This window comes from Ricinus communis, chromosome 3 (assembly GCF_019578655.1).
Source record: "Ricinus communis isolate WT05 ecotype wild-type chromosome 3, ASM1957865v1, whole genome shotgun sequence".
NCBI classification, from domain to species: Eukaryota; Viridiplantae; Streptophyta; class Magnoliopsida; order Malpighiales; family Euphorbiaceae; genus Ricinus; species Ricinus communis.
The window spans coordinates 74,300-96,840 of record NC_063258.1 but is presented as its reverse complement, the minus strand read 5'-3'; the positions used below and the strand labels follow the sequence as shown (position 1 = coordinate 96,840).

The 22,541-nt window shown below is 32.7% G+C and overlaps 1 protein-coding gene across 10 annotated transcripts; it reads right to left on the bottom strand.

Annotated features, from left to right (window-relative positions):
• Nucleotides 1–208: 208 nt before the first annotated feature.
• LOC8270665 (probable phosphoribosylformylglycinamidine synthase, chloroplastic/mitochondrial) lies at nucleotides 209–19,172 on the bottom strand. Of its 10 annotated transcripts, none has more exons than XR_007215018.1 (7): nucleotides 18,064–19,172; nucleotides 17,069–17,125; nucleotides 12,730–16,928; nucleotides 12,486–12,644; nucleotides 11,459–11,518; nucleotides 11,004–11,177; nucleotides 209–278 (listed from the first exon to the last, which is right to left on the bottom strand). XR_007215018.1 is itself a non-coding variant. In XM_048371632.1 (5 exons), the coding sequence occupies exons 2-4, from the start codon at nucleotides 17,114–17,116 to the stop codon at nucleotides 12,735–12,737; spliced, it is 4,089 nt and encodes a 1,362-aa protein (XP_048227589.1). In that variant the 5' UTR covers nucleotides 17,117–17,125; nucleotides 18,064–19,171; the 3' UTR covers nucleotides 12,103–12,644; nucleotides 12,730–12,734. The 10 variants fall into 10 exon arrangements, 4 of the variants coding, with proteins under 4 accessions (XP_048227589.1, XP_048227588.1, XP_048227587.1 ...); XR_007215020.1 differs by having other exon boundaries at nucleotides 209–266; XR_007215019.1 differs by lacking the exon at nucleotides 11,459–11,518.
• Between the last annotated feature and the right edge of the window lie 3,369 nt (nucleotides 19,173–22,541).

Here is a 22,541-nt window from a genome sequence, read left to right as displayed (position 1 = left end):
ATGTGAGTCTGCCAAATTTCTACCCAAGATTGTCCATTCCATAAATGACTCACACGGGAGGGACATGGCGGTATGGCATCCCCGTGTAAGTCTATTGATTTTCTGCTTACTTCAAACTCACTTCCTTGTTGTGGCACGATGGTGTAGCTTTCCATGTCATGTCTTTATGAACACTACAACTTGACTTTTACATATGCTCTTTGCTCGATGCTTATGCTTTCCGATTCTTTTTTACTCCTCAACATGAATTATCCAGCCTAAAATAACTGAAAAATAAACTGAACAAACAAATAAAACTCAATTGCATATGTAAATCAACACAAAATAAAGTTCAATAATAGTACTTGTTATGAATAATTAAGTTTAAATGGCTAGAAAAATTTTAAGATGTAGTATGATGTGTATAAAAATTATTTGCCTTTAAGGCACTGAAAAATTATATGTAAAATGTTGATTTTTACTTTAAGAGCTATAAATTTTTATTTTGGACTCCAAAGTAAAAATCATGGTTAGGAACTTAAAGTTTAAATTTTAGGATCCCCAAAGAAAAATTAGTGTAGGATCTAACATAAAAATTCATTGGATCCTTAAAAACATTTTTAATTTTGGATCCCCAAGTACCTATTTTTATTTGGGGCTCTCAAAATAAAATATTTTAAAACATTTATTCAATCTCCAAGAATATTTCCAACTTGAGAAACTGGATCCTCAAATACCCATTTTACTTAGGCCTCTTAAATAAAATATTCTAAAACATTTGCCAAATTCTTAAGAACATTTCCAACTTAGAAAACTAAATCCTCAAGTACCCATTTCACTTGGGGCTCTCAAAATAAAATTTTTTAAAATATTTACTGAATCTCCAAGAATATTTCCAACTTATGGAATTGAATCCCGAGCTCTTAAAATAAAATCTTCTAAAATATTCCCTGGATGCCCAAAAATATTTCCAACTTGAAAAACTAGATCCCTAAATACTATTCTACTTGGTATTCTCTTTATAAAATATTCTAAAATATCCGCTAGCTCCTTAAGAATATTTTTAAATTGGAAAACTAAATTTTCAAGTATCCATTTCACTTGAGCTCTCAAAGTAAAATCTTCTAAAATATTCATTGCATTTCTAAGAATATTTTCAACTTGGAAAACTACTTCAAAAATATGTACCCGACCCTAGTCATTCAAAACTTAAGAATCGGATAGGACAAAATGGAGCTTCAGAAATAGTTTTTACTTAGGAAACTCATACTAAGAAATTGCGGGCTTTTAAATAACATTTTTAGCTCGGGCCTCTTGTCAAAATATGTATTAAATCTCATTTTTCTCGCATTTTAAGAGGCCGATAAGGATAAATAATCCTTTTGGTGACACTTTTCCTTAAGGCTCTGTAACGACCCGGAACCAGATCGCATGAGATATTGTCTACACTAGCCTCATGGTTTTGTCCCTTTGGGAGGTTTGAGAACTTTCCAGAAGGTCATCCATCTTGGAATTTCTCTAAACCAAGCTCGTTTAACTTTGGAGTTCCTATAACTCCACAACCAAACAACCAAAAAAACCTCATGTGATTAGTTCAACTTTATATATATATATATGTTATCAACCATTCTCCGCCCTATTTCAATGTGCAATTCGATTCATTCATGTACCCCGTACCTTAGAGTGTTGTTATCCTAGAAGCTTACCAGAAGCCGCTCATTATTCAGGCATCCTATCTTTGGCCAGCGTTCACTTCTCGCCATTGTCGGACGTTTCTCTAAGCCAAGCTGTCACATGCCCACCAGCTTCCGCACAGTTCATCTTTGAACCACACATCTACTAGAAGGGTCTTACTCTAATACCATTTATAACGATCCGAAACTAGATCACATGAGATATTGTCCGCTTTGGCCCCTCATTGACCTCACATTTTTGTCCATTCGAATACTCTATATGAGAGTTATCAGTATTTGTTAAATCTGTTCCTATCTAATGGAACGCTATTTGATCAAATGACAAAGACATTGTTGAGAAAAATGGCGGGTTCGATAACTTTTCAAGAGGTCACCCATCCTGAAATTTCTCTGAACCAAGCACGTTTAAACTTTGGAATTCCTACAACTCCACAGCCAAACAACCAAAAGGCACCTTATTTGATTAGTTCCAACTTTTTACATATATATTATCAATCATTTCCTGCCCCATTTTGATGTGCAACTCGATTCATTCATGTACCATTGTACCTTAAAGTGCTGCCATCCTAGAAAGCTGCCAGAAATCGCTCCTTATTCAGGCATCCTATCTTTGCCCCAGCGTCCACTTCCCGTAAAGATGGGATGCCTGGACAAGGAATGGCTTCTGGCAGGCTTTTAGGATGGCAGCACTCTAAGGTACGGGGGTACATGAATGAATCAAATTGCATATCAAAATGGGACGGGGAAGGGTTGATAACATATATGTACAAAATTGGAACCAATCAAATGAGGCATCTTTTGACTGTTTGGCTGTGGAGTTGTAGGAACTCCAAAGTTAAATGTGCTTGGTTCAGAGAGGATGGGTGACCTCTTGGAAAGTTCTCAAACCATTAGAAACATGTTTAGCTTTAAGCTTAATTAAAATGAAGAAATCAAGTGTGCTTTAAGGCTAGAGGGGAGGATATTCGAACTAGCAAAATTGGTTCTCAGTTTAAGGAACTTAGTCAAGGAAAATCAAAACTAGATCCTTCAATTAAAACACCACCCAAACCCGAACTTAAACAATTTCCATCTCATCTTAAATATGCATTCTTAGGTATTGATGATACTTATCATGTGATTATTTCTATTCATCTAACTGCTACAGAGGAAGATAACCTGTTGAAAAGTGTCGAGGAGACGCATGACAACAATAGCATGATCTATTTCAAACATTAGAGGAATAGATTCATCAATTTGTATGCATAAGATTTTGATGGAAGAGGACTATCACCTAACTGTCCAAAATCAACGGCATGTGAACCCCAGCATGAAAGGCATTATGCAAGGTGAGGTTTTAAAACTACTAGATGCATGTATTATCTATTCTATTTCAGATAGTACTTGGGTGAGTCCTGTGCATATAGTGCTAAAGATAGGTGGCAGAATAGTAGTGAGGAATGAAAACAATAAGCTCATCTCAATAAGGATGGTGATGAGGTGGAGTGTGTGCATAGACTATAGGAAGTTGAATGTAGCTACATGGAAGGATAATTTTCCTTTACCGTTCATTGATCATATGATAGAGCGTTTGACAGGTTATGCATATTATTATTTTCTGATATGGTAAATAATATTATTGAGATATTTATGGATGAATTTTCAGTATTTGGTTCTTTTGATGAATGTTTGGCTACCTTAGATAAAGTTTTACACATATATGAAGAACTAATATAGTACTTAATTGGTATAGTACTTAAAATATTACCTCGAAAAAGAAGCTGTGGCTTTAGCTCAAATAATGTCCTTTGCCAACTGACATGAGTTACATCATGTCTGGCTAAAGACATTAACTTAAACACTCATTGGGAGGCAATCTAATTTTGTTTACTTATTTTAAGTTTATTTTAATTTCATAGTTTATAAGTTCTTGTATATTTTGTAAGGATAAAGCAAGATGACACTGGTGCATTCTTCAATTTAAAAGGGAGCTCACACTTGGTGATAGATTTTGAATTACTTGAGTCATTGAATTTTAGATGTTTTATTGATTGAATGCTTGTTCTTTTGTGTAAATATGTCATGAACATGATGTGCATCAATTATATTATCTTTCCATTATAAATATTCTAGAATTTTAGCATCGATCATTAATTTTTATTCACCCGGCTCATAAATGGACCCTAGGGAAGAATAAAGTATGCACCAATTCTTGGATCAGTTGAGACCCGCAAAAAAATTTCACTACCGTCATGAATCGATCCTATGAAGGCTCTGAACACTTTAAAGGACCAGGTCTGATTCACGAACCGGTCCATAGTGGGACAAAGGCATTGTTTCGACATTAAACCAGCTCTTATCCTAGTCCACACCAATTTTGAGGCTAGAACCACTTCTAAATAGACCAGGTGATAAATATTGATGAATTTTGAGTTTTGACTATTTGAAGACTTATATCCTAATCACTTAATGTTCCTATAGGATTACAATTTAATATTTGTAAACAATTAGAATTCCTAATGATAATCCAATTAGTCTTCTAACTTCTTTGGAAATTAGGATTCTTAGGATTTGCTCTATAAATAGACCTTCCCCTACACTTAAGAACGATTATTTTATCATTCTTTGAGATTTCTATATACAATGAATTCTACGAAAGCGTCCCTGTATGAGATTACCTCATCTCTTTCACATCATCACCTCACTCTAAGCGCACTTATTCATCACCACACTTTAGACGTTCTCCAACACGATACACCATTAAGTATGCTAACAGGATTTTTCCAAAGCCCCACCTTTTACCTCATAGAAGCTGGACACCGCGCTACCGGATGAGAAATCCATGGGATCCAAAGTCAAAAGAGATAACATCTATTTTAGTTTATCAAAGAACATATCCTAAGACTAATGAATGAACTTACTCTTTAGATGAAATATTGGAGCTTGAATAAAAGGAAAAAGCTTATAAAAAGGAATATCTTATTGAAGACTTAAGTTCAGACGGAGAACCAAGATTTGATGATAGTATAAAGAGTGATCCTAGTGACGGTAGTGAAAGGAAAGAAGGAGAAGTTAGTCCATGCCTTAAAAGAGTTCGAGGAAGCCCTAGGAAACATGATTGTAATACTCCTACACTTAAGAAAGGATGTGGATATCCAAGAAAGATTGAGCAACCTTTCATGTTTTTTTGAGAGAAGGTGAAGACTTGAATGAGGGAAATGAAGAAAAAGGTAAAAATGATGAGATAGAGGAAGAAGCTACAGATGAGGAACCTCTAATAGTAGATCCCTAGGATTTTGCTCCTATTAAGGCACCTAATAAGAGAAGAGGTGCAAGATCGATGAGATCTTTTTTGTAACAAGTTGTGAATAGTTGTAGGGGATTGATGAGGGATGCCCAGGAGTAGAAGGTGATTTTGGATTCACTTCAAAGACAAGTTTAGGCTAATAAAGTAAAGATTGATAGAGCATTAAAGCTTCTTGAGCAGCAGCTAAACAAGAGACCCCATCGGCTTTTGCTTTTTTTTTTTATATTTTATTTATTTTTATGTATGTTTGTTTATTTAAGGATAACGCTAAGGCCATTATCATTAATATTTGGATATAACAATTATGTAACTTAATTATGTGTGCTTGCTAATTTATTTTCCTTGAGTTTTGTTATTAGTAGTTATTTTTATTATTCTTCTATCACCAATTAAGTGGAAATGTGCAAATCCAAATGTGATGACAACATGCAATTGAGGAGTAGAAATCACATGGGGAGTACCACTTACTTTTTTTCTTTCTTTCTTTTTTCTGTTTTTGCTTTTCACATTGAGGACAATGTTTCAATTAAGTATGTGGGGAGAAGATTTTTAATTTTTTTTAGCTTTTATTTATTGCTTTTATTTTGTTTAATTTTTACGTGTCAATTTTCGAACTTTGGTAATTTAATTTCTTAGTTGATCCATGATTGTATTGTTATTATTATTTAAAAAATCAAGAGTGATTACTATGATTAATCTACAATTCTGTGGCAAAGTATTTAGATGTTTATTCTTTGCACGACACCTTGGTATTATTAACATGGATAGTTATATGTTGAGTAACCAGGTGTTTTCACCAAGTGTTAGTACTCACGTAAAAAGACTATAAACATCTTAAAGAAAAGAGATAGTTATTATACAAGTACTCAAAAAGAAAATACTCTTTAGATGATAGAAAAGAAAGAGAAAGTAATATCTTGGCAATGAAAAAAGATTAAATGAAAAGATTGAGATTGAGATGAATGCTTTAAAGACCATTATTTATGTTGATTTTGCATCAAAGTCACACACACATTCGAGTTGTATTGGGATGTTGCATATGAATTGAATTAGTTGTGTTGATTTCTCTTAATTATAAAATTGATTAACGATTATGCGGTCGGTTTCGAGATTTTTGGTTATCTTAACTTCCGAGTAGCTTGATTATTTGAAAAGTCATGGGTTGTCATTATTTGAGAATAAGTAACAATTCAAGTATGGGAGAATTTGATACCTCTGAATTATGACTAAATATTGATAGGTTTATTGTGCATTTATAGTTAAAATAATTGCAATTTTGTAAGAGTTTTTACTTGATTTAGATGCTGAGTTTTATTTGTGTGTATTCAAGATACATGTGCAATTCTGAGCAATTATGGAGCTTTTCAAAGCACAAATCAACCCTCGATCCAATTTAAGAGAGCATTGGATGTTGAGAAAGTAACTTAGGTCATATAATTTTATGTTTTGTGCTGAAGGCTCTAGAACCGATTTAGGGAGTCAAGGAAGCAAGGACTGGTCGAAGAACTGGAAGAAGCACTAAAAGAATTCGATCTACCATTGTGAACTGGTTCACTAGCAAAATACACCCAGGACCGATTGGAGATGAAGAAGGAAGCAGAGAGACTGCTGCAAATCGGTGCTACAACTGATTCATTAATATTGAGAAGTTAGAGTGGGTTCATGAACTGATTGGGTTTATTAACCATTTGAATTTCTCCAAATCAAATCGTACCGAGATTTTTCTTGGTACAGTTCTGAATCTCACCAGGTTTTCATACCAAGAACTACATCGTACCATTTTGTATTATCCCAAATGAAGAATTGAAACTAGAACCTATTTAAAAGATTTTTTTTTATATATTATCATTTTATAATGAACAAGTCCAAATCTTAAAATCAAACTAAAAAGAAAAAATAAAAATTCTTACCAAATATAAATTCAAGAATTCTATTCCAATAAAATATAAGCTCATTGGCCCAAATTTAAAATAAAAACACTAAGTTTATGTTTTATTATGATATTAATTATTCTATAATTTTATCTCAATTTTTTTACAAAATTTTAAATTCATACCATTATCATTTATTTAATTAAAAAATAGTATTTAAACTTTTTTTAAATCTTAATAATAAAAAAATTATACTGATACCAAACAGATTAACATTAATAATTTATGATGATGCAGTACTAATATAACATTAATCATATTTGTAAAATAATTCTTATTAATAATGTTCCTTTTAATTTATTAATAAGAAATAGTATTTTTATTAATCTTTTTTAATAAAACAACCCCTATATTGCATTAAAGAAATCATACCAAATGTAGGACAACGAAATGTTACAGATTTTCAGCTTGGTGAATTGAAATTATTAAATATATATATTTATTTAACATGTAATTTCTTATTAACTTGGTGATTGAAAACAAACTTCTTTAAAATGTAGTTATTGAATATAAGTACAACGTAATTATAGCAATCTTTATTTTCTGTTGTATATATTTTTAATTAATTTCAATTCAATTGATTTAAGTTAATAATTAAAAATTATTTTTAAAAAAGTTTTATTATCCGATATCATATTGTACCAAACTAATCGTCTCATTAAACCAGAATCTCTACATCAAATTATTCCAACAAATTGATATAGTTCAAAAAGATGGAGATTTATATACTATAGTATGATTTTGAAAATTCAATTTTAAAATTCTTGATATTTGATACAATTCTAAAGTTCTTTAAATCTCTAGATCCTGGCGGCAATCGACCGGGGACTGCATTCCATCGACAAATAATCAAATCTTGATAACTGATGACTGCATTCTATCCTCTGGCAATCGTCAATATTTAAAAAAAAAATAAAAAAATTAAAATTATTTTTAAATAGTTATCTTATCATTTATTTCTACAACTATTATAAAAATATTAAATATTAAAATGAAGATTGTCATTACGTCAAATTATTTATATTTTTCTACTACAATCAGATATGGTAATAAAATTATTATTACATTATACAATTAATTATATTATATTATATTACGTCGTATATTTTATAATTTAAAAATAAAGGGGCAAAATTCTGCTCAGCAGTTAAAGTTGAGCCATAACCACTTGAGCCTACAATGCAATGCCTGCCAATAGAACTCAGCACCGGTGTTATTGCTACCTAGAACCTTTGACGCTAAACTTATGTTTGGTTCATAGAATAGAATAAATAATATAATAGTAATTCATAATAAGAGTAAATTATTCCTAGAAAATTCTTATTCCATCCATTGGTTCATTTGAATTAACTATTCCTAAATAAGTTTATACTTAAAATAAATGTATTAATATGTATGTAGTGGCAGTGATGGATGATGGTGACAATGGGTAATAGTGGCAGTGGTTGTAGTCGACCAAGGCGGCAGACAATCACAAATGAAATCAAGTAGATTTATAATAGATATTTAAAAATATGTCATTTCTTAAAATACAGAATCGATAGAATTAAAAACTCTATAAAATAATCATTTATTTTTTTATAAATTTAAACCAAATCATTAAATATGAACCAAACATAAGCCACGTAGAACCCATTAGCCATCGAAATTTACTCATATTGTTAGAAATTATATTTAAATGGGTAGCCATAGCCAATTGTCACCAGTAAGATGTCAAAAATCTAGTGGTATTGGTACTGCATGTGTATTGTAAGTGAATTGATCGGTTGATACCACCAACTGAATATTGTCCATGAACCAAGCCATATGCACCATTACTTTTTGTCTTCTTTTCTACCCTAATAATACTGTCAATCATTTGGTTTGTAGAAAATGCATCATTATATCTTTCTCTGCCTATCCTTAATTGAGTGGCTTTCATTTCCAATCCAACATTATTTGTATTTTTAATTTCAGTTTCACTTGCTTAAAAGGGAAGATTTTTAAAGATTGCTTGAGATTAGTCAACAATCAACTTAATAAATTAGAAGAATGATTGGCATAATGGGTCACCATATAAATTATATTGTAATAACTAATTAAAAATTTATAAAAATAAAAGTAAAAGTAACTGAAGTGAGGACATAGCTGAGAAAAATAATTATTCTATTAATCCGTTTTAGTCAATTAGAAAAATAATTATTCTATTAATCCGTTTTAGTGATTTTAAATGCTTATCTTTCGTCTTTTTTTTTTTTCTTTTCAGTTTGGTGGTTGGATCTGACATGGCCACAATTAATTATCTTATCATTTAAATATCTTTAGTTCAGGAAATCAACTAGTGAGACATTCATATATTTTGTGGGTGAACATGACTTTGTAACTCTGCATATTTTATCACAGGTGAGTTTTTAGAACTGTCATTCCTTGTACTCTACTTTCAGTCTTAACTTGTCTCTCTTTTTCTTTCTTATAATTTATATTTTCTTCAACTCTGTTCTTTTTTAATTTTGCATTTCTGTAAAATGACAAACTTTGCATTATTCACCTAAAGAAGTAATATCACTGTGCCATTTTTGCTACTTCATTATGTAGCTGAATGCAGTTGACAGATGACAGAACTGATTACTGAATTCTCCATGCTTCCTTTCTAGTTGCTTATATAATAATAGGCAGGATTAGCTTGCAGGACTTTTTTTTTTTTTAACTAGCAATTTACTTATACTAATGCACAGTTATTGATAATCTTATGATTTAAATTTTTTTAATTTAAAATATCTTATTTTAACTATAAATATGTTATGTTATAAAAAAGTTTAGCTATTATTGTACTTTAATAAGTACTAAATATTACTATTTTACTTAATTACTTTAAGATTTAATAGTCATAGAAAATAATAAAAAATAATAGACATATAGTGAATTAGTAACATTCTATAATCACTAATTTATTATATTTAGCTATTATTTTATCTTAATAAACACTTAGTTACATTATTTTATTTAATTAATATTTAATATTAAAATGTATTAACATTATTATTTTATTTTATTTTATAAGCATTTAAAATCATATAATAAATTATTATATAACCATATTAAAGTCACATATTTCTTTTTTTTGAAATTCTGGCAAAAGTTATAAAAATGCCCTTGAACTTATTAGAAAAATACAATTAAGTGTCCAACCTTTTTTTTTTTTTTGGGTTCAATCAAACTCATTAACTTTTGTAAATGTCCAATGAAGTTCCCATCCTATTATTTGAGTCAATTAAACCCATTAATTTTTATAAAAAGGCCAATTAACCCATAATGCTAACAACGTCATTAAGTGTAAGAGTCTCATTATTTTAAGAACGCGAATAATAACCGTTCTGGAATAGTTTAAAGTCACGCTTATATCGCGTAAGAAAGAGCAAGTCACTTCTTTATTTTTGCACAATTAGTATCTATAATCCTACTTTACAAAGGAAAATAGTGATTTCTTTACTCACTTAAAATGACATGAACATTTTTGTCTTCTTCATCATGCTCATTTGTAAGTAAGTAGAGAGTGAATGCAAGTTGTTGAGTTAAATGACATCCAACCACTTCTAATATGTTTTTGCAATAAAACCACAAAGATATATATTTCATAGAAGAAGATCAATCCTGGAATGAGGTTCTACGGTTGTAAGAGTTGTGATGTAAATTAAATAAAGAAGAAAAAGTGGTTTTCTTTCCCCCACATGATATTGGTGTGACTTTAAATATTTAGAATGGTTAGTATTACCACACTAGATAATAAGGAGTTCAATAAGATGAAATAGATCTGAAAAACAAAAAGAAATGACCCTAGTATTACCACACTAGATCCTTTGGTTCCTTTTAATAAGCAAAGCTAATTCATAATTGTAACTTACAATGTTCTCACCCCTTGAACCTTTTCAACTTCTAGTAATTTTCTATGGATTTTTATTTTCCAAAAGCTAAAAAAGGTGATAAGGATTTGAATTCCTAAAGTCCTATTTTATGAGACAGACACTCAGATCGCCATATTTAGTAAAATATTATCAAATATAATGCAAACTCAAATTTTATAATGTAAAGAATTACTTTCAAGAGAAGTGATATAAACACTGATAACAAGATTACCTGGAGTCTTGGCAACCTCACCAGCTGCATGAGCTGCCATCGACAGCCTGTCCTTTCCCCTATCAATAGCAATACCCCATCAATAGCAATAGCTTCAGAAAGGGCTGTGGCAGCATACTACATGTCTGCTCCTTTCCCATTCAAGCTTAGCAGCATATATCCAATTCCCACTTGCTTTAACATCAGAGAGAGAAGTAACCTTAGCCCAAACCAGATTTGTGAGTGCTTCTCCAACAGCCAATGTTGGAATTGCCTTTGGATTAACTAGCCATGGAGGCCTAGTACAAATGGCAAGTGCATTTCCTCTTCGAGGAGAGGTAAATGGCAAAGACAAGAGTTATATTTTCAACAGCATTTCTAACAGAATAGTTAAACATGCCATGGCAGGGACCATTGATTAGAAGTTGTATGAATTCATTACAAGTCCTATAGTAAGTGAAAGATAGAGAAATTACCCAAAAAGAAGAATGGTCTTCTTTTTGAATGTTGAGCAATTTAAAGTAGCTCCATAATGTCTGAAGAAATACTCATTTGATCAGTTTAATAGCTCAAAACAAGAAAACTAGACAATGCCTATAAAGAATTACAAAGATCAGTCGCTGAAACCAGATAGAGTGAAACACCTAAAGCATGTCATATACATCTGTAACAACCTACATATAGATGGGCAACTATGAGGACATATCCTACATTATGAAGAAATTTACAGGATGCTAGATGGCTTAGGCAAGACCTTTCACACTATGCAGTAAAGAATAAAAACCACCTAGTAAAACAATGTGCAAGAGTCAAAAAAAATTATAAAATAGGGTTTGAGGATTAAATTCTATGCTCATTGTATGGATGTGAGAGGAACTGAACACGTATCTATATCTTTTATATCTTCCCATTTTAGACAAATGAGCCCATTTGACAATGAAATCAGCCATTTTGCATTTTTTTTAATAATACATCATTTGAGTCTGGACTTCCCCTGCTCTGCTGCTAATATCACCACCTATAGTTGCTAACTAAATATTTAAACATAGAGTACACACCATGTATTGGTTAGACGGATCTAAGTAACTGAGCATGAATAATATGGGCCGTAAATACAGTATTGTGAAAACTGTTTTAGTTCACTTATTCTGTGAATATAAAAATGTACACACTATACAATATTCAGTTGGCAGACTGCAATTTCTTTGACAACTCCAACTTGGCTTATAATAACATGAACAATTGCGCAAACAATTTGTGCCATGCTTTTTAAACAGGAAAAATGGCACTACAGGATAGTATATCAGTGCAACAACAGTGTAAGAAATTGATAAGCTATTTATGCTGCCCCACCAATAGAAAGTACAGGAAAAGGAAATAAAAAACTCCACCAGTATTAATTAAAACCGTGCCTTAGTCATTTGGCGAGAATACATAATGAAAGAAAAAAACCAAAACCTATTGAAGGGAACAACATGAAACTCAAAAAAGAACTTTTGGTACCTGAGTCCATTGAAACCTTTGTGTGTATATTTTTGGTGGAGAAACTTAAGCCCAGCCTGAAGCTTTGGATACAATTATTAGCCAAGCCACTTCCCGACTTCAAAAGGTTAGGCATGCCATCAAATTGATGATGCAATACCACTCTGCCCATCAGACAAACTGGTAACAGGAAAAAGAAAAGTACAGAATCAGTAAGCAATTTCAGGCCGAAAATTACTACATTACCATAGTTAAAGAAACTAACCTGTCTTATGAGCACCATTCTCTGGCATTCTGAAACATCTTTAACCATGGGCTGGGGCCTTTACTATCCACATCCCAGTGCTTGGGATACCATGGGAACTGCCACATCAAGAAGCAACGTTCAGGATGAGGCATCATTGCAAGATGCCTCCCATCAGGAGAACAAATTGCTGCTACTCCTAAGGGAGAACCATTCACATTGAAAGGGTAAGTTTCCGTTGGATTGCCATCGTCATCACAATATCTAACTGGGGCCAAATCTGAATGAACCACACGATCAAGAACACCATCATCTGGGAAATATGCTCTTCCCTCACCATGGGCAGCCCACACGCCCAATGTACTACCTTCCATCCCTTTCAACATTATGGAAGGGGAATCCTTTATTGCCACACTTGTAAAGCGACATTCAAACCGACCAGACTCATTGTGAACAAACCTTGGTTGTGATGGGTCCCCCCCAGCACCAAGTGCACCTCCAACTTGTGGGCCTGGAACCCATCCCAAAAGAGACATAAGCTGACACCCATTGCAAACACCAAGACTGAAAGTGTCAGGTCGCTTGTAGAACTCCTGAAATTGATTTAGAAGCGGTTGATTGAATCTTATGGAAGCAGACCAGCCTTTACCAGAATCAAGGACATCAGCATAGCTAAAACCTCCCACAAAAACAACTCCACGGAATTCATTAAGGGAGATGGCTCCATTCAAAAGGTCTGACATTGTAATATCCCAGGGTTCAAAACCAGCAGCATAAAGTGCCGCAGCCATCTCTCTGTCACCATTGCTCCCTTCCTCTCGGATCACAGCCACTTTTGGTTTTGAAGTTGCAGTCATATATTTGTCATCCGTAAAGGAAGGAACAAATGATAACTTCCAGAAAGGTTCATGCCTAAACTTCAAACCCTCTTTCTCTGAGTCCACACAGGAAGCTAGTCTTTGCAACTTTTCCAGTTGAAAACTGGTTTCCTCCCACATATCTCTAAGGAAATAAGTCTCCTCATTCAGATAAGTTTCCCCATCAACTGTCAGGTGTATCAAGGGCGAGGCAGTCACTTGTCCAATTATATCAGCAGAAACACCTACCCTCTTGAGCTTTTCTATTACAGTATCTATGTTCTTCCTGCTAACCTCAAGAACAAGACCAAGCTCTTCAGCAAAGAGTGTTCGGAAAAGGCTCTCCCCATTTGAAGCCAAGTCCAAAACAATGCCACAATTTCCAGCAAATGCCATCTCCATGGCACAGACCAATAGCCCACCATCACTTATATCATGGCCAGAGGAGATGAGTTCATCCTCAATAAGATCTTGGACACCCTCAAAAACTCTCTTGAGGTAAGAGATATCCTCAAGATCAGGACAGTCATCTCCAACTTGGCCAAATGCCTGTGCAAGAGCGGATGCCCCTAGCCGCCTCTTCCCTTTTGCCAAGTCAATGTGAAGCAATACACCATCATCTCCTAACTTCAAATCCGGCGTTACAGTTTTTGTTATGTCAGGACAAGTGACATAAACACTGATAACAAGATTACCTGGAGCCTTAACAACCTCACCAGCTGCATGAGCTGCCATCGACAGACTATCCTTCCCCCCATCAATAGCAACACCAAGCTCAATCATAGCTTCAGAAAGGGCCGTGGCAGCATCATACATGTCTGCTCCTTCCCCATCAAGCTTGGCAGCATACATCCAATTCCCACTTGCTTTAACATCAGAGAGAGAAGTAACCTTAGCCCAAACTAGATTTGTGAGTGCTTCTCCAACAGCCAATCGTGCCATTGCCTTTGGATTAATTAACCCTTTGATTGGCTGCTCTCCAATTGCGCATGCACCTCCAGTCAAGTCAGTGTAAGTCTGAGCAATGACAGCAACATCAGCAAGTGTAATCTGTAAAGGACCAACAGTTTGCTGCTGTGCTACCAGACCTGTAACACACCTATCCACTTTTGTTGTCAAGAAGCGTTTTGAACATACAGAAGGAAGTCTCAATACCCTCTTTAAAGCCTCCATTACAGTGATCCCTGGCGCAATATCAAGCGGCTCTTTTGCATTAACCACCCGCTGGAATTCAAACGTCTTCCGAGGCATGTCACCAAGTACTTTCTCCAGCTCAAGATCCACAGCAGGTGGAGGAGTAGGGAGTCCGCTTGAACGGCATTTTTCAATAGCTGCACTGTCTACCAAGACAACACGCCCCTCACCATTAATTGCCCCAAGAACAGCCATTGACACCCTTTCTCTTTCACAAATTGATTGCAGGAGATCACGGCTCTCAGGCTTCACCAAGATTGCATCTTGCTCCTGATATTCAGCACCCCATATCTCTAGAATAGACATAGTATGATCACCAACTACAATTGCCCGGATATCAATGACAGCTCCCTTTGGATGTATAATTTCCTTCACAACATTACAATTGCCACCAGCCCCCTGATCATGGATGCTAATAATAGGATTATTCTCCCCCATCTCAATGCAGGTGCGGACAACACGATAAAGTTTCTGTGCCATCTCAGCATCTCCACGTTGTACAGCATTAAAATCAAGCTCTGCATCATTCTGCCCACTCACCATACTTGAGGCTGCCCCACCTCCCATCCCTATACGATATGCAGGACCTCCAATCTTCACAACCAACATACCGATGTCAGGCTCTCCTTTAGTTATGTGGGTGTGATCAATCTGCCCAATACCCCCACTGAACATAATTGGCTTCAACCATTCCCGCCTCTCCCCACTTGGAAGCCTCATTCCAAAAGTTCTAGTATAACCCTGAACCAGAGGTTCCCCAAATTTGTTTCCATAGTCTGACGCACCATTGCTAGCATCAATAAGAATCTGCAAAGGTGATGCCAAGTTTGATGGATATGTGAAAGAATGATCTTCCCAAGGAGCATAAGACCCCTCTATATTCAGATTACCAACACAATAACCAGCTGTAGCTGCAACAACAAATGAACCCCTACCTGTTGCATGGGTATCCCTAATTCTGCCACCAGCTCCTGTCTCTGCCCCAGGATATGGTGCCACAGCACAAGGGAAATTATGGGTCTCAGCTGTAAATAGAATATCAAAGTCACGAATAGTGGCATCCAGTGGACATGTCAAACCAGGATGTACAGGCCTCAATTGCTTCACCGTGAAGCCCTTGATTGCACTAGAATTATCTTTGAAACCAATTACTGAATTATTAGGGTTAGCCTGCAAAGTGCTCTTCACAATTTGCATAAGAGTTTTATTCATGGGTTGCCCATCAATGACCATTTTTCCAGTGAAAAACCAGTGTCGGCTGTGTTCACTGTTAGATTGAGCAATGTCAAACAATTCCACAGTTGTTGGATTTCGCTTGATATCTTCTTTAAATAGCCTAGTGTAGTACTGTAAATCTTGCTCATCAAAAGCCAATCCCATCTCTTGATTAATCTCTTCCAAAGCCTTCCTCCCCTTCTCCATAAGAGGCACAAAGCGAACTTCCTCAGGAACCACACTAGTTTCAAAAGATGTCAGCTTCTGAGTATAAGCACACTCAGTCATCCGATCATGAACCATGCCAGCAAACTCATTAATTTGATCTTCTTGCAAGACTCCCCGACTAAAAAGCAAGTACCTTCGAGACCGTTCCATTCTAGTCACTTCAGTTAACCCACAAGCACGACAAATTGAAACCGCGTTTGCAGACCAGGCAGTTGTAAAAGACAACCTAGGCCCAACCTCAACTATGACAGTATTCAAACCTTCTTTCTTTTTCTTCTCAAGAAAGCTCTCTGTGCCCAAATTCTCTGGCTCAAATGTTTCCTGTAGGAGCCACCTAAGAACTCCAAGTTTCTCACTAGAAATCTCAGATTGAAGCCCAACATTAAAACATTGCTCAGTCTGTAATCCAACAATATCATTAGAGATTCTTGTTTGAACTGACTTGAGCAATTCAAGAGCAGCACTCCCTTGAATTAATGGAACACGATAAAAATGGACAATTTCTTGAGCAGACTTTTCAATTAAACTAGATTGTTCATCAATAGAACTAGCCGCTCCAGAAACTACAGCTCTAGGCTTTGATTGAGCACAGCACCTCAATGAAACACCTTTCCTTTTACCGACACTCAGAGGAGACTTCCAATTACGAAGCGTTCCCCACAGCAACTGGTTTCTCCTATTAATACACAGATCTCTCTGTAAAAACAGAGTTTGCCTAGAGGAGCCCTATAATGAAATCCCAAGAATAATAAAACCCGATTACCAAAAACCAAAAATAACTTAAACCAGAAACCAAAACAAGTAACAAATCATAAAAGAACATGAATTTCACTAAACATAAAAAAGACTAAATGCAAAATACTTACTTGCAAGAATTGGGTTGCTGCTGAGTTGATCTCTCTGACACCAGCCATTACAAAAACCTGAATAAATCAAGTAGAAAAATAGAAACCGGAATTAAGAAAAAAAGAAATCAAAAGAAAAAGAAAAAACAGACAGATTTGAGGAACCAAAATTAAGAAACAGAAAAGAGAGAGCTTTACCTTTAAGCCCTAAAGAAAATCAAGCTACTAGATATATATAGATTGATTTTAAGGACCAAAAGGATGAACATAGTAACCCAAAAATAGCTGAACTTCAAATGCGTAACTCACTTCCAGAAATGCATCAAGATAATATTAAATTAATTACATTTCTTTAAAAAGAAAAAAAAAAAAAAAAAACTCCCCACCACCATGTCTACTCTTTCTCATCTACATCACCATTCACCATCACCACCACCAGCAGTTCCCATCATCGTCCACTATAACCATCAAACTCATCACCTCCAACATACTAACTTTAACAAATTAAACAATGATAAGCCACCTACATACACCTTCAGTTAACAAGACAATTATGCAGTAGAGGGAGATTCATTGCAGCAAATTGAACAAAGTCTAAAAATAAATGATAACAATATTAAGAGAAGAAAACAAGAAAAGTAAACTTTATAAAATTTTGAACATATCTGTATAAAATCTGTAACAGCTTAGGAAGAGAAGAGTAGAACATATCTGTACACCATTTGCAAGTTATAAAAATCCAAACTTCTGTACACCATTACTTCCAGCAACCAAATGCATAGACCAAAGCAAATAAAAATACAAAAAAAAAATATCAAAATTGTTATCAAGGAAAAAGAATAGAAATATAGAAAAATCAGTATATTTAAAACCAAAATTAAGCAAAAAAAAAAAAAAGTATATTTAAAACCAAAGGAGGCCACGCCAAGGAGTCAATTCCAAATTAAAACTCTCTATATTAATTCCTTCTTTCCATACGTTTCTCAAAACACAAAACATAGTCTTTTATTTCTCACCGCAAAAGGCAGAGGAGAAGTCGACGTCGGCAGCGGAAGCGCAAAGGCAGAGACGAACGAGTCCGGCAGTAGCTGTGCTTGGAAGAAAAGCAAATTGGAATAAAATCTCGTATTAAGGTGATGGTGCTGGCGGTGATCAGTGGTACAGAGGAAAAAAGAAAAGAAAAATAAATGGAAATAAAATGGTTTAATATAAGGTTTTAGAACCTTAAACCCCAATTTGGGAAGAAGTTACCAATTAGCAGTTGGATATTTTGGGGATTTCTGAAAAGGAAAAAGTTCATTTATGCCCTTATATTTACTCCATTTATCGTATTGGATCCTCATTTTTGTTTTTAACTCACATAATTATTTTCTGCATTATGTTTATTATAGGCTTAATTACTAAAATAAATCAAATTTTATATTTTTTTATTAAATCTACCAATGTAATTTTAAATTATTAATTTCATTACAACTAGTAAAAAAATATGGAACGAGTTGACTAGCCAATTCCTGTAAAGCAACTTTTTGGCCTCTTTGAAGAGCCAAATACTGAGTAGTAGGAGCTAAGTAATAAAAGTAAGAAATTCACCAAGACATTTATCAGGAATCAACTTCTTAATCTCCAACGTTGAAGGGAGACCAAGGATAATCCCCTAGCAAATTGCATAGCAAGAACCCAATATTTGCAGCAAAACCAGAAAGCCAAGCCCATATTTGAGGAGGCCAACACTAGCCAATGTGACCCATTCAGCTATTTTATTGCTCTGATTTTACCAGGAATTCAACACAAGGCTGGCATTGGTGAAACACTTAGCTCTGGCCAAAATTATAGCCACAAAGGGCCATGCAAGCAACATCTTGAATAATCAGCAAAAAGAAAGTCCTAACTGATTAGTCAAGCCTCCAACAGCCACTGCTTTAGAGGAGTCGAGAAAATAACAATCCACTGAATTCATTAGTACCAGCATAAGCCAAACTCTCTCTCCGGTGAGAACATGATTTTTATTTTATTTTGGCAATATGCAATTGCTAAAGTTTCATTTATTATATATTTAAAGTTTGCTTTCGTTTTAAGCATGTATTTTTAAAAAGTTTTTTAAGTAAATCACTTTTAAATAGTTCAGAATTTTTAATGACTTGTAGAATTTATAATTTTTGAATAACTTTTATAGATTTTACTTAAATAATCTTTTACAGGAATCGATAGATTTTTATTAATTTTTACATATTATTATTTATCTATTATTTAATTATTTAAAAGTAAAATTGGTTATTTTATTTTTACTATTTTTTTCTTTTTCTTTTTTTCTCTGCGTTTACTTTAAATATTACTTCACATAACGTTATTACAATACACACACAAATAATATATTTAATTTTATTATTGTGTCAAATCCATATTAAAACTTTTAATTTTCTATCTTACAAAATGAATATTACTTTTTGTCAAGACGGAAATTTTAAAAAAAAAAAATATTAAAATTAGAATTGTCTTCGATTAAACCACCAAATTTATATCATATTTGGTATATTTTGTGCATTACCTATTTGCTAAATATTAAACCAACAATAATCATGTTTATCAATTATTTGATAATAATCTAAATTAACAACAATTGTACTTACCAATTATTTGTTAAATACCTAAAGTAACAATAATTACGCTTAGCAATAATAATATTGTCCAAATATTTTTTTTAATAAAATTTAAAAGTCTATGGTGTGGTTATTTATTCAAAACAATCCTTCAAAACTCATTAGATTCTTAACTTGAAATTAAAATTTTTTATGAAAGCCCCTCATAAAATTAAATTAAAAAAATTTTGATTAGTTATTTATTTGTATATATGAATATAAAATAACATTATTAATAAAAAAAAGAATTTAGCTCTTCAATTTTATCCAACCTCTTCTTTTTAAGACGAAGAATATAGTGAAAAGAAATAAAGACGATAATGTAGAAAAATCTGAGAAGAAAAATATGAGTTTTAAAAAAAAAAAAGTCTATTGAAATCTTGAAGAGATGTGAAAAAGATTCTTGAACCTCTATTCATAAAAATCAATGACTTTTTGAATAGTAACTAATTTTTATAGACTTTACAAAAACTGTAATTGAAGGCCTCCTAATTTCGATAGACATTTTTAAAGTTATTAAAAGTCAGTATTGAATACCCCCTATATAGAGTCTTTCGGGGCATATTTATTTATAAAGAATCTTTTCATTTTTATTTTCTAATTTTAAGAAAAATAAAAAAAAATTATTTTCATAGAAAATTGTAAAACTTGGAAAACATATTTACTTTATAAAAGAATTATATTTTCTATTTGGATAATATTTTAAGTATAAAAGGTTGGATTATAGATGAGTAAAGTGAAATTTTTTTGTTTTTATTCGAAAACAAGTGACTTATTATATAAAAAAAATATAAAAAACATGCCAAACTTATTTTTCAAAATTTTTCTAAAAATTAATTAAAATTTTTAAAAAATGCAAGAATTATTTTCTATTTTTATTTTAGAAAAATAGCATAAGTAAAAACAATGTCTTTTTTTTTTCAAATTTTTCTAAAAAACTAATATAATTTTTTATAAATAAACATACTCCTTAAATTATTATTGAATATATTCTAACTTTTTTCTTTAATTCTCTTAATTAAATACCCCTCTTTCTATTACAAAGGGATTGGAGGGGACAAAAAAAATGAAAGTTGCTTCCCGTGCTGCTTTTACTTCAACAATTAGCATAATGAGTGTTGTCAAACAAATGCAAATACGTATAAGACAACCACCAAAAAAACTAGAGATGAAGAAAGAACAGCCATAGGGGGCCAATGCAGTGACTCATAGTCAATTACATTTAAATTAAACATATTTTAAAGAAAGTGATTTACTACATCCCAAAATATAAGTGCGGATGATTAGTTTTATATCTTGGCACACAGTTTAAAATTAAAAATAATTATTTTTAGTGTAATCGGTTTTATATTCAATAAGGGTATTAAAATGGATTATTGACACGTGAACCCGATTCGTCAAATATGAAAAAAATACGGATTAAAATTGAGTCTTAGCAGATTCGTATCAGTAAACGGATTATCCATTTATGATACAGCTTAAAACGAATCTTGTAACATGTTAACTTTAATATCGTGTTAAGTCTTACAGTCTGTAAATTTTAAAAAATAAAAGATAAAATAAGTATATATAAAAATAAAAATAAATAAAAATGAAATGACTAAAAAGTAAAATATAACAAATAATATCTAATTAATACAACGATCCTAACTAAATTTTCTACTAATTTACTTTTGTGTCACCTTTATCATAAAAAAAACAGGACCCTAATAAAATAATTTGATACTTTATTGTTTATTTTATTATTTATTATTTTTATATTTCAATTTCTATAATATTACTTATATTTTTTAATCATTATCGTTTCCTTATCAACACCGAAACATGTCCGGAATTGAAAAAGTGTACCAAAACTAGTACTGGTCAATACTGAACCGATTGATGCCTAAAACTATTTAGGGAACAACTGAGACCTGGTTTCATGTGCCGTGCAATCGTGAACGACAGTTCTTTACCAAAACTGGTTCACAAACCATAACCAAGCTTAGGCACTTTTATTTTAAGCTACATATAAATTTTTTTAGCATAAGATATAAAATTTAATCCTGTGGTTTATCCTTTTGACATAAGAGGTCTTGTGATTTTCTCAGTGGCATTTTTAGCACCTAAGAATTAAAACGTTAACAATTTACATTTAAATTCACTAACACCATTAATTAAATAATTATAGTTCATTCATTTAGTGTTAATTGGTTGTGATTCCACCACCATTCATTCTTTATCAATTTAGCTTTCATCCACAACTAACATCCACAACTAACCATGTCTATTTTCATAGAATTTGGATAGGAAAATCAAAAAAAAAATTCTTATAGTTTATTATTATTTTTTTAATTCTAGTCAATTCCGATGAGTTTTGAATGATTTGATAAGATTAAAAAACTCTATATTTCATCATCTATCTGACGAAATTAATTTTGTAGCCATTGAACTTTGTATGAGATTCAATTTCTAAAACTATTAACGGTATTAATGAATTGCTAAGAATATAGTTATCATGTACTAACCTGTCATCAAAAAATCAAAAGACCTCTTATGTCAAAAATTTAAATCATAGAATTATTTCTTTTGTACTTTTCCCATTTTCTTATTTATCTATTCATTAGTTTATAAACTTCTATTTCATTAATCATACTTTTATATAAAAATATGTTATTATTAAAGACTTGTAGGTACCACAAATAGCTCATTAGTACGTGGAACGTTGAGTGTTGAAAAACAATCTAGATATAGAGATAGAGATGAACACATTCCATAAAAGTCTAACAACCTAAACAACCCACATTTATAAAAGTTCTACTATTTCGATAAACTTTTTAAAAATTATCAATTTAACCACGATTTAGACAGATCACTAT